Raw genomic sequence first — 13,306 nt, forward strand, 5'->3', positions numbered from 1 at the left:
AGTGTCCTCAAATGTTTGTTTGGATCCTGGATTAGTTTGTGATGAAAATTTTAATAATATCATGAATATTTTTTGAGGGGCGTGACACTAACCACCAAAATAAAACTTTCAATATACAGATGAAGATGAAGAGATAAGAAATCTCAAAGTAAGATTTAACAAGACATGAATCACCCAATTAGATGAACCATGATCAAGGATGACCTAGCATAGTTTTAGTCAAACTCTAATTCAACTCAACTAGAGTTTCAATCAGACTTCAATATGATTCTGATTAAACCAAACAAAGACTAAGGTTAATCTCAAGCTCAAAGACCATATTCAAAGTCGACTCAAGCCTTACTCAAATATGGCTCAAATTGAGTTCCAATCAAAGTCCAATTCATCTCAACCTATCCTCGACTCAAAACTCTAATACAAATCCAATATGGCTAAACTCAACTCGAGCTCAATCAAATCCAAAGAGACAAGGTTCAACCAAAATTGTCTAGCTCTTAGTCCGAAAAGCATTAGAACTATTTAACTCCTAAAAGCATTAAGACTTTCCCAAGTTTTTGACTACCTTAGGACTCTCTAAGTTTTAACTTAGTTAGAACTCCACCCCTTAACTATAAAAGAGGGAAGAGCACCCCAAAGCAATCCAAGTAGTGCCTCAACCAGCCCTATTATGCTAAGAAGAAAGGAGAAAGAGAAACGCATAGCAACAACACCCGTCTTCTTCCTATCCAGCTTGCGATGTAATTCTGCACCATAGAACCAACATGAACCAACAACTTCAGCTTCGTCCTCAACATCTCGATATCCAAATACACAAAAGTAATCTCAACAAATAACAACCACATCAAAGGTGCTATTAGATTAGAGAGACGAGAAAAGAAGGGAAGAATTGACGACAAAACGTTTTGCCATAGTTTATCCGCGCTTGTTGTGTAAAAATTGTGTAAAAACTTCCGAGCTATCATCGAGAACTTTTTTTTACTTTAGTTTCCTATTTTACAAATTTTAAATTTATAACAAAATTAGATTATTTTTTAAAAAATTATATTTATTATAATAAAGATAAACTCTTCCAAAAATTTCATCTAACATGTGATATTAAATCAAGGGGCATTGGGAGGTAAATTGTGAAGAGTGAGCAGAGTGAGCGGATGAGGAAGCAGAAAGGATTGCATTGTGATCCGATGCTCGTCGGTCCGAATGGGACCGGCCTCGTACCAATGGCAATTGTGGGCTGAGGTTTGTGAATTTGTCAGACCACGCTCACCTTTGTTCGAAGAATTGGGTCGGATTCTACGCGATGACATGTGCCCGATCTCATTCCTGTCCCAACCGTTCTCGATGCCCGTCTCTTCGGCTGGTCATTGCTTCATAAAAATAAGAGACAAGAAAAAAAAATATATAAAAAATTTGACAATTCTCGATTATAGATCACTTAGAAAACCAAAAAAAATACAAATACCTTTATAAGAAAAAGCACTCAATTAGACTTTCTATCTAGATTCAAGAAACTGATGGAACTTCTTTCCCCCCCAAATTCTTTAGCATTTTCTTCTTTTTATATTAATCCATGTATAAAAAAAAAATGCTATTCCTTGAGGTGCCATTTACTTCTAGCTTACAAACTTCTCAACAGTAAATCCAAGAAAGAAAGGGGCATGCCAAATGCTTACAGTGAAGATCGGCCGCTCAATTCTGTCTCCACATTGTCTGATACCCCTTCCTATAGAGAGAGCCACGGGTGCTGAGACCCAGACAAGGATGTTTCCCATTAACAATCACTGGCTGATGCAACCTCGAATCATTGAATTAGGTGACCATATCAACCCTGGGGAATCTACCTGTTACTTTGGTACACCAAGATTATTCACATACCCCAGCGCCTTTTCTCAATTGTTCCTTCAAACTAAGACCCTCGATTTTAAGAGACACAGACTGTTACATTTTTTGAAGCTCTACATTGGGAACGTTGCTTAAATGCTATAAAACGCAAGACTTCTTTCGATCCATAACCGAACTGCAGTGGAAGGAAGACCAACTTTTCTAGCCCTGCATTCACACATTTCACCACCCTTCCATCATCCACGTCTTCCTCACTCTGCCCCTTGGTTTTCCCACCAAAATTACTCCCTTCAGCTTTTGGAATTGATTATTGGTATTCACAGCTTTTCTTGGAACCAAAGGTCAGTTTAGCCGTGTGCGTTCCCAGTTTGTGAACTGCCTCTGATCGGAGATTTTTATATAACGAAGGCCAAGTGTGCTTCTGGATTTGTGTATGATGAGCTGATTTTTATATAACGAAGGCCAAGTGTGCTTCTGGATTTGTGTATGATGAGCTGATCATGTCACAGCGTTAACCGCAAACTCATGTTCATTCGCCCACCAGTAGAGAAGGGGTGAAGATTCTACCCTGATCTTTAGATAACAAAGGCCGAGTGTGTTTCTGTGTTTGTGTATGATGAGCTTATCATGTCACAGCTTTGACTGCAAAGTCATGCTCGTTCACCCGCCGATAGAGAAGGGCTGAAGCTTCTACCCTGTTGACACAGACATCAGCTTAGTCCATAAAACCACTTGAAAAATAAATTATCCATTACGGTAACATGAGCTTGCATTGGTGCACAAAATGTTCTCCCGGTGGATGACCAACCCACCAGCAGCCAACATTTGTGGCTCCATTTTACTTCGTTGCGGGAAGCATATGTTCAATGAAATTTTGAAAAGAGGCATTCATTTCTCACCAGCCAGGATGAACAACAAATCTTCCAGTAGAGAGAGCCCAATTCACCTGGGATCCATTAGCAGATGAGAAGCAGGATAATCATCTAAAAGATCAATCTTTTTATTGCTTCACACATTAAATCATGTTCAAAAGGGAAAATGCTTTTGGTGTCAAATAAGGAACAGAAAAGAATCAATACCTTGTCGGTTCCAAGAGAATTGGCAACAACATGAGTAACCTGTTCGTCAATCTGGCTAGTGCAGACAGCACCAAACTGCTCGGCTGTCTGCCAAAGGGGGTGTAGATGTGGATTGGCTTCCCCAACTGGGAAAACCCGGCTGAAAACAATACGACAACCAGTGAGAATCTTGCGCTGCTCTGAGGCAAGTATATTTCTAACATCAGCATCTTTTATGGAGTGATGTGAGAAGAAGTTCTGGTGAATTCGTTCGATGACCTGGTCAAAGAAAAAGCAACGCATCAGATGAAAAGACTAGGAAGTGTTTGATGCATAAAATTCCACAAAGTTAATACCGCCAACGAAGAAGCAAGAGTCCCATCTTCTGGCCTTTCATCATGATCAATTTCAAGAAGTGAAGGCCCGAGAAGTCCAAATTGACGCCTACTACTGGGGAAGAAAGTATATCTGAAATAAATTGTAAAATACAGAAACAATGTCAAGCTCATAATTTAAAAACTAACATGCTAATCGATCAAAAATATGATTGCCCAAACCTCTCTACAACAATCAAGTTGAGTTTGTTATGCGGCCAGACCCTCACAGAATCATCAATAATCACCACAGCAGATTCCATACCCAAAACCCCATCAAGATCCTTGCTTTTGGGAACCCTTTCATCACCATTCAATGGATCACCATCATCTCCCCTTGAGATGACACGTCCAGAAAACAAAGATCCAGTTGGATCAAGCACCTTTGCCATCTCAGTGGCATACAACTTGTTCCCCATGGTATATAAATGCAGTTCATAGAGCTTGCTAGCCTATATGGGGTCAAGGAATTTACTTCAGAATATAAAATGATTTGGAACTCAAATAAAATCTAGAAAAGAATGTTTGCAAAAACAAGTTCATCAAGACTTGACCTTCTCCAGAAAATTCCAGATGCCTGGTCTCAATTTTGTCCACATTCCCATATGCTGGAAACAGTAAATATGTCGTTGTGGCTTCTCCCTGTCTTGTTCTTCTTTCCTCCTCAAAACCTCTTCATGAACTGGATCAACTTCTACAAACTAGAAGGGTAGATAGACATTCAGGAGTCACTATGTATATACACTCGAGATTTAGAATTTTTGTATTTTACCTTAGCTGAATTAAGGAGTGTGTGGTCCAGATCAAGGACAAGACAAAGCTTCCTAGCAGCAAACATTTTATTCTGTTCCACAATCCTTCTTGCTCTCTCTCTCTGGATAGCTGCTTTTTGTTCATCATTATACCCATCAAGTAGATGATCTACATCCCCCCAAAGGTTAGTTGATTCTGAAACTCCTGCACTTCTTTCGGAAAGCACATCAGACACGGTCTTTGGGTCATTCACCTCTGCCAAAGCCAACTTTACATCCATCTGATTACCTTTACTTGAGATTGGTTGGCTGTTACCGTGGGGGATTGTTGGGGAAGTGGTAGTTAGCTGTAAACTAGAAACAATGGTTGGAAGATTCTTGGTTAACTCCTCAGACCTATCAGGTGGGGGACTAAATTGAGTAGGCAAAATGTTGGACTGTGCCTGCTCTCCTGCCTCCCTGGCAGTTAAATGTCCCATGGTGCCCTGAGGACCAGCAGTGGCTCCATTTATATTGTTCTGTTCAGACGCAACAACCTCATTCTTCTGAACGATATTATTATGCAAAATACGGCGGGGATCACGAGGTTTCATGCGAATCCTCCCCAGGTCATTTTGAGAGCTCTGTAAATATATAACAAAACATCATGATTGATGGTCATTCAAATAGCATTATGAGGACGAAATTAAAATTTAAATACAAAAGTCTCAAAGCAAACACAAAATCTTAAGGTGGCAAAAAGCATAAGAATGTTATCATATTTCAGAAATCATTAAGTTATATTTGTGCACAATAAAAGATAATTCAATCAGAATATTAAATGAGTGACTTCATACAGCAATTACAACTGGCTAACAGTAGGAACAAATGAGACAACGAAGAAAAAAAGTAAATCAAATAAAGATAAGGACCATAGTAATAGAAGTGCAGAAAACAAGTCACAGAACAAGCAACTGAATGCTAGGCCTCACCATGGAAGCTGATTGTGGAGAAACCTGAGATATTCCTAGTTGGTTTTGTCCAGGTTCATTGGACCTAACTGGAGTAGAAATTACTGAAGAAACTGCCCCAGGTAATCCACTGACACTTGAAACATTTGTTATATCACTTGTTGAGGTAGTAACATTCTGTTGATTCTCTGCTGCTAGTCTCTGTTGTTCCATTTTAAGTAGCTGCACAAGGATTGTTGGGTTTACAGCCTTCAGCAATGAAGGCAAAGAAATAGGACCAGCAGGATTACTTGAAGAATTTGGTTTAAGTCCATTCAACATGCTGAAATTAGCATTGGAATTGGGTTCTTTATCAAAACCAACTTCTCCAGTTCCTGCTTTTCTAATATCAACATGTAAATTTTCATTTACTTGACTCCTTTCACTTGGTTGAGGAATAATACTATCGCCTTCTAACCACTCACTGCTACCTGATATTACATGCATATTTCTGGAGCTCATAGATCCATTTCTCTGTCTTTTCATGGTCTGGTCCACCACAGCAGCAGACTCATCAGCAATCTTGTGCTTCCTAGCATTAATTGTTCCTCCCAAAAAACCATCATCTGGGGCATTACATCTGATACCACTCCTTTCTTCTGAAGGGCCTCTGACTTCATTATTCATGAACCTAAGCCTTGGATCTCTCCTCTTTAATGCAGGCTTTACAGCAGGTTTAGTTCCGGACTGAACTTGCTCAGCCAGCTTAACAGGACAACGATCCACAGGTGAGCTATTTGTATGGGTAGCATTGCTGCTGGACTTGGAAACCTGTTGTGTTGCTGTATAAAAAGTTTTGGCATTACCAGCAACTGAAGAACTGGATACTTCTTCATGAGAATCATCATCTTTGTCACCCTCCTCTGAGGGAGTTGGGCTTGGAAGCCGGTTATTTGACAAAATGGAATTCTTTCCATATTTCTGTTGGTAAAATGAGACAGCCTTAAGAGCATCAGTTACGTATAATTGTGACGTGGCACCTTCAGCTTCTTCACTTTTGGCAGTTAATGACTGAGAAGATAAAACTGGCACCATTGCATGACCAACGGGCTTTGGTACAGGAAATTGTGGCATGGTCTCTCGTGTGGGAGAAGGAAGACTATCTTCATCATAATCTGCATGAAGATCCAGCAATGGACTAAACTCCACTCTATTCCTAGGGGGCATAGGTAACCCCAGCATTGGCAAACTAACTGCTTTTGGAGCCAAATATGGTTTTCCCAAAGAAACTAAACCATCAGAAGAGACGCCAGGTTCTTTAGACAAATTCAAATTGTTGTTCCCAATCCCACCATGCTGCTCTTTCTTTTTATTATGATCCTCAAAAACTAATAAATTAACTAGAGTATCGATCTGCCAAAGAAAAAGAATAATTCGAAGTTTTACATAAATTCTACCGATGATAACTTAACTAAGATAAATGGAATGAATTATGGACCTCTTTTACTTGTTCAGATGTTAAAAGAACAGAATACTGGTTTTTTATGTGAATCAGCAACCTACAACAAATGGAAAAGAGCTAGCTTTAGTTCATAATATCAGGTAGCCAGGATTGATAGGAGAAAAGAAAAGAGAACAGACCTCAACAACAATTGTTGATTCAGCTCCTTTCTCTGAAAAGTATCTGAATTAAGCACCTGTGTTCGAAAACTTAGAATAAGAATCAACCACAAAGACTTAAAATACTACTGCTGAATAGCAAATGTCAAATTTTTCATTGCTCTTACAGAATAAGCTGTTTGAATTCCCATAAAAGCCTGTTGGACAAGAGCATTTAGCACTGTGTCTGAGCTCTCTATCCCTGTAAACATTGGTTTCAAGTCTTCAAAAGACTTACGCAATCGCAAACATACATCCTCGAAGGATCTACACGTATGAAGAAAACCAACATCATTAAAATGGTTCTTTCAATACACAAAAGCTGCAATGATTTCAGAAAATCTCCGAAACTTATGTATTGATCTTTCTTTTAGATGAAAATTTAAATATCTTTGATTTCGCTTCTGGTTCTAATTACTGCAAAAACAAACTCTGCAGTTTGGCATTACAGTTCCTTCTTCTCTAAAGTTCTTTAAATGCTAAAAACTTACGCCAATGCCTCATCGATGGTTATGGTCTCTAACTCCTCCAGAATTAGGCTCACACGCCTGTCAAAATCCCCCATATCTTCTGATTCCTCCCCATCAGTTTCCTTCTTTTCTGGCTCATTCTCCAGTTTATCAGAAGAAACCTCTGTCATTTCATCAGCCACGGGCTCCATCCCAAGCTCAATCTCCCCTTCCTCCAACTCCCCTTCCTCCAACTCCATTCCATCATCGCCATCCTGACTGATATCCTCTACAATCACATCACAAGATTCCTCCTTCGCGGACCTATCACTAGTGTCATTCTTCGAGGCGAGATCACCACCCGTCATTGGCATCAAATCCAACCCCAGCGGCTTGTTCTGCACGGCCTGCGCCCACGCAAAGCTGTAGAGGCTGGGTCCGTAGTTGTTCGACATGCGGTACCCCATCCAAACCCCAGATCTCCCGGTCCTCGTGTCCTTTTTGAAATCATCAGCAGAGATCTCCTCCAGCGACTCCGACGAGTCGCCGTCGGACGCCTCCCCTTCCGTCGCGCGGCCTCCGCGGGGGCGGTCCCTCGCCATCCGAGCTAGGGTTTCCTTCTCGCTGGGGTTCAAGAAGAATCGACTGGATCCAGGGACGCGCATATGGCCGGCGGCCTCTGCGGAGTTCTTCCGAACGGATGGAGTAATCTCACCGCTCCTAAGGTTAGGTTTTTGATCGAGGTTTTCTAGGATTCGATTCCGGGGTTGAAGGCCACCTTCTACGGCGAATCAGAGATCGTCTGGAAGCGCTCAGCGAGGGCGACCAATCGAGGTGTGATCAATCGGTGTAAATCTCACTCTTTCGGATGGAATCCGTGAGACGGTTGTGGCGACCGAGCACGAGAAGGTGAGGAGGAACGAGAGCGCAACCAATGGACAAAAGGGAGATTAGGGGAACGACGAGGGTGGCGAGCGGAGGCGATCAGGCGATCAAGTGTTACACCGCAAGGCATTGCATCTCGACCGTACACGTCAACGGCAGCCGTGGCTCTTCCCACGGCGTAGGTTTTACTCTGGTGGGGCTTCGCGCCCCTGGGAGCAGGTTAATAAAATAAGTACATTTTTACACCGCCAGCGAGTTACCCGTCATCCCACCAAAGCTTGTGACTCGGAAGAGTAACCCTGCTTCGTGGGCCCCGTGAGGGTAGAAGCAATGGGTTGCGGATCACGTGCACAGGTAGTGTTGTTCCTTCGGGGACGGTACAGATACGTTCACTGCGTCGGCTCCTTGATCGACGGACTCAACTATATTTAATTTCATTTCGTTAAGGTTTTTTTTAATTTGTTTTTACTGAAAACTATCTCCATATCTGACAAAATATCCACTCATCTATCTAGACGAGTTGTTCTTTCTCAAATGGGGTATGATGTATCCAAATGGTGGCCAAAAAAAAAAAAAACAATTATATTTATTCTTATAAATTTAATGATGATAAATCACGTATGTACAGTTTACACAAACGATTGGTTGATGTTTCGCTACACAAGCGCATGAAAGTGGTTTCCATCTAGTTTAGTTCACTTAGAAAAAGGATAATTATATTATTGTGAGAGCTTCGTGATAATTTGTGGTTTCACAAACAGTGTTTGGATTTCGCTTAGGTTCTTTGTGTTTTAAATTTTTTATTTAATTTATGTGATCAAATAACTCTTTTATGTTAGAAACTTAAAAGATCAACAAAATTATGTATCGCGTGGAACACAGTAAAAAAAATGTCACGTCCAGATTTATAAAAAAATAATAAATCAAAATTTTATTATCCATAATTTACATAATAAACTTCCTCTTTTATTTTTTAGAATTCAAATTCTTATCTTTACAATATTAAATATTTTTATTAATTAAAAAAATTGATCATATCTTCTTCGTAGGGTCATAAATCTATTTAACCCAAGCTTCAAATCTATTACAAAGTAGTAGAATACTCTGAAAATAAATATAAAATAAAATATATCAATAATATAAAATAAAATCATAAAAATAATCTTTAATATTCATAAAATATAAATAAATATCAATAATTCAATAAAAAATGATAATATATCGATTCATCATAAAACTTATACACTAGAAAAACGATAGATAATTTCTTACATAATAAACAAAATCATGCATCAAAACTATAAATTATATTTAATGAATTAAACAAAAATATTATAAATGATACCGAAAGACACACATTCTATTTTTGATATATTATTATTTAATTTTATAATTTTATATTAAATTTAATCTATATTATAATTTTTTTATGCTTACAGAAAATGAATTAAAATCATTGTCCGAAGGAAGATAAACATGATGAGTTGCACTTAACTCAAACATCAGAATATCTCTTTTTCCTCCTTTCCTAAAAGTTAATACTTTTTCCTAGCGAAGAAAGTTGGCATTGACAAACAAAGAAAGAGGACCTGAGCAGTACTGACATAACTCGGCTTCCTTGCTGCATCACATAGCAACAAAAAGCTCAGCTTCTTACTGAGCATCTTTTCAAGGCCTAAAGATCAATTTAATATGTTATAGAGTTTGCAAAAGCATGGCTTGACATCCTTCTGTTTCCATAGAAAGAAATTTCCTCTCTTCTACTATTTCGAATTTAAACTTCATTTAAGCAAATAACTACGCAAAATAAAAGATTGTTGGGAGAACAAACTTTTTTTTTTTTTGGCATAACTAACAAATCCATTAACTCGTGTCACTAGACACCTTTTAATCAACAATATTTTATTATAATTTTTGAGTATATATATATATATATATATATATATATATATATGGGGGATCTTTTCCTAAGAACTTAAGCTTGATGAAATACTAGTCATCTGATAGAATTATCTTATTCCTAATTCAAAGTTTTATCATGGTACTAAAACCAATCATGTATTCAAAACCTGTATTTATTTTTTTTATTTCATATAATATTTAACTAAATCATTTATCCAATACGCTTCGGTTTACTTCCACATGCATGTCAAGCCCAATCTCTTTTGTACGTGAGAAAAAAAATTAAAATTATATATATATATATATATATATATGAGTTTTTTCTAATAATTTAAGTTTTTCGGTTTCTGATAAATTGATTAAAACATATATCACTGACAAAATGGATCCATAGATAAGGCCTTATTGATGTATCGGGAAAATCTTACTCCATTCATTAATATTTTTCCATATTACTCTGAATATTTAAAACAAGATGGAAACTAAATAGCATCATCCGCAAGCAACATTTGCCTTATTGATGATTATGATAACATCTTACGCTAGTGCGTAAGTCGAATGCAGTCATGCGACAGAGAACTAAATAGCATCATGTGCGCGCAACATTTGCCACTAACCCACTCTGCAGACAAATTCATGCATGAAGTGTCAATCATCAGTCTTGTGTTGAGCTTCTCATATTTTCTCTCTCTCTCTCTCTCTCTCATTTGATGTGTTGGAGTTTTCAACTCCCGATCACTCGCATGTCGTTCACTTGAACCAAATATAGTTTTGTTATCTTCTTCTTCCCACCACGCTCCTTTCTCCATCATATCCTTTGTCTCTACTCATAAGTGTTGCGGTTACGACCGTTTGTGAATGGATGTACCGTGGCTCCTTAATCTGCACGGTCTGGCCCACGCGTCGATGTCAAGAGTGTCCCGTCGGTTGAACTGGACGTCAAAATGTCGACTGGCCCTCGGTGTCGGGTTCTTGGTCACGTTCCTCAGCCTGGAGGTTGAATAGTCGATGGCTCGCCTACGAGGTCGTCGGTCGGCGGCTTTCGAGGTTGGGGTGTCCGTGAATCGTGGGTGGCCGCTTTCCTGTAGAAAAAGGCCTTCGTCGGGTGATCCCCGGCCGTGGCCCCTCTTAGTTGAATGTTTTTCCCCTCCCGAAATTCCCCTTCTGTGGGTATCCACAAAGGGTTCTTATATTATGGCATAAGGGTGGGTCGTACGTGGTTCGAGGTGATGGGTGTGTCGAACAGTGTCTCAGCACGCATGGGCTCTGACCATGCATGCGAGGGTGGTGATGTCCTGGACTTATCGGAATGAGGCGTGTGGGATGTCATGACGTGTGATATTTTGGTATGGATTCTGACTTTACGTGTGGGATGTGGTGACGTGCCTTGGGTCCATAATTTGTCATATCACTTCTCCCTCCCCTCCAAGGCGTGCCGCGGGGTCCTCAGAGGGCCAGGAGGCATGTCGGTGTCAGAGTGATGCCTAGGTTGGATTGACTCGTCGTGAGATGATCTAGAGAGGCAGCACCCCGCGCCCTGGGCGGGATTGATTCTGCTGATCGGGTGTTGGATCGATCGGGTGGCTGTGCTCGGGGTCAACGGGTCGCAAGTCGGGAGCGATCTGTAGCGACCCGGGCATGAGCTGAACCTTGTGGGCCGAGCGACTATGCTCGGGCTCAGGTTTTGGTGCCGACGTGTCACGGACTTAGCTGGTTTTGCCTAAGTCGTGCGGCACCCTCGCGCGTCCGTCCGCAAAGGTCAGCCTCCCCGAAGCCTCCCATTGTCCCTTAGGACCAACAAAAGAGAGAACGGGTTAAAGAGAACGCCTCAATCGGGATCCACAAGCAAACATGTCCGAAAAACACTTCATAGACAATGCAAATTACAAACAGACTTTACAAGCTCTGAACAGTTGCACAACAAAGGGTAAAATGGTCCATTACAGACCGAAAAGCTCTCGAACGTGTCCACATGACACAACCTTTATTTACAAGCCTAAAGAGGCCACCAACCCAACTAAAATGGGACTATTGAGCCTTCGGCCGCCCCTCTACATGCTGTACAAGGCATGAACATGCCAAAAGACAACGGACAGACATAAGCATTACATGAACATCTTGTTTCGAAGTTTGTCCGTTACATTCTCCCCCACTTATCCCTTCGACGTCCTCGTCGAAGCCTTTGTGAACACTGCAACTCTCCGCCTTTGCTGAGTCTTCAATCTTCCGCTCCAGCTGCAATGCGCCTCCTGGCTCCCAACTGATCTCCGCTGCTGTTTTTGAGTAGTTGAACCTTTGATCCGCCATGCTGCTGCAACTCACCAATGACTCTGACTCTGGTGTGGGGTTGGCTGAGTTGTGTTGATCCTTGTTGATTCATGCGGATCTTCCAGATGAAGGAAAAGACCATCCTTACTGCGCCAGTCTCTCAAGATTCCACATGCTGCTTGAACTGGGTGGATGCTTGTTGGAGCTTTAACGAGCATCGTCTCGCAAACTTCTGAAGTTTTGGGTCCTTCCTCCACAAAATCTGCTCATTGACTCTTCTTTCAGTTAGTTGTCACATCCAAGTAGGTTCGCATCACTTCCGCTTTCGATTGGTATTTCGTTGGGAAATGAAGCGGACAATCTACTCTCAGTAGCACTGATCACCATTGGTGAGGATTTGACAACTATTGTCTTCCTTTATCTTCGAAGGGTCTTTGAACTTGTGCAGAGCTCCTCTGCTGGATAGATAAGAGAACTAGGGTACTCGGTTTCACTCATTCTCTTAAGAGTTGAGAAGGCAAAGGTTACTTGACTTCGCCCACCTCCTCGAGGTTGTACTTCATGCATCGAGCTGGTTACTGGCCTTCGCCTGCTCATTGCTCACACTTCTGAAGCACTTGAAGTGTTTGCACTCCTTGCGTTGAGTTAGCTACTGTGATTCACCTTCTCAATGCCATTGAACTTCTGGAATGCAGGAAGTTTTCACCCCAACTTGGAGTAATTCTTTGATAGATGAGGTCGCCTCTGGGATTGTACCGTCTTCTCCATCAACCCTGTCGCCTACTCCACTGAGTAGCAAAGGTACAGCACCGCGTACTGCCTGCTTCGTTCCTTGGTCGTGCACTCTTGCATGACCCGAAGTTCTTCACTTACGGCTATCTTGATGAGAAACTTGTTGACACCGGTCTTACGAAGTTTCTTGGCCTCTGCCCTTCAGCCTTGTCTCGGTACTTGGAGATTGCCTCTGCATGCTCCACCTCCTCGGCCCCTTTCACGACCAAGCGCTCTCCCTCCATGAGAGCAAGGGATCAATGACTTGCACGGAAGTCCCGCCTCTGCGGTACCATGGCGCTGCCATGCCCATGGCCCTACTATCCGTCGCCTCGCATCTGCATCCCTTTTCTTCACGATCAGTAGAAATGTCTCTGTGGCACTCCTCTGAGTCCACCTCCATTCTGACTGATGCTTGAT

General features: G+C 41.1%; 1 protein-coding gene across 1 annotated transcript; it reads right to left on the reverse strand.

Moving 5' to 3' along the window:
* Positions 1-1,495: 1,495 nt before the first annotated feature.
* LOC103973676 (RNA polymerase II C-terminal domain phosphatase-like 3) lies at positions 1,496-8,018 on the reverse strand. The gene is made up of 12 exons (XM_009388309.3): positions 7,103-8,018; positions 6,740-6,878; positions 6,594-6,649; positions 6,451-6,511; positions 4,995-6,365; positions 4,044-4,646; positions 3,826-3,972; positions 3,455-3,723; positions 3,254-3,365; positions 2,919-3,176; positions 2,739-2,785; positions 1,496-2,534 (listed from the first exon to the last, which is right to left on the reverse strand). Exons 1-12 carry the CDS (start codon positions 7,723-7,725, stop codon positions 2,465-2,467), a joined length of 3,756 nt encoding a protein of 1,251 aa, XP_009386584.2. The 5' UTR covers positions 7,726-8,018; the 3' UTR covers positions 1,496-2,464.
* Positions 8,019-13,306: the final 5,288 nt, after the last annotated feature.

This window comes from Musa acuminata, chromosome BXJ3-5, assembly GCF_036884655.1.
Source record: "Musa acuminata AAA Group cultivar baxijiao chromosome BXJ3-5, Cavendish_Baxijiao_AAA, whole genome shotgun sequence".
Taxonomy (NCBI): domain Eukaryota; kingdom Viridiplantae; phylum Streptophyta; class Magnoliopsida; order Zingiberales; family Musaceae; genus Musa; species Musa acuminata.

Excerpts from the sequence above, each read along its gene's own strand:
- LOC103973676 (XM_009388309.3), bottom strand. The coding sequence starts at position 7,725 with ATGCGCGTCCCTGGATCCAGTCGATTCTTCTTGAACCCCAGCGAGAAG. Across the intron at positions 6,879-7,102 it reads ACCATCGATGAGGCATTGGC|ATCCTTCGAGGATGTATGTT; the intron begins GTAAGTTTTTAG and ends TCATACGTGTAG. Across the intron at positions 6,366-6,450 it reads CATCTGAACAAGTAAAAGAG|ATCGATACTCTAGTTAATTT; the intron begins GTCCATAATTCA and ends TTTCTTTGGCAG.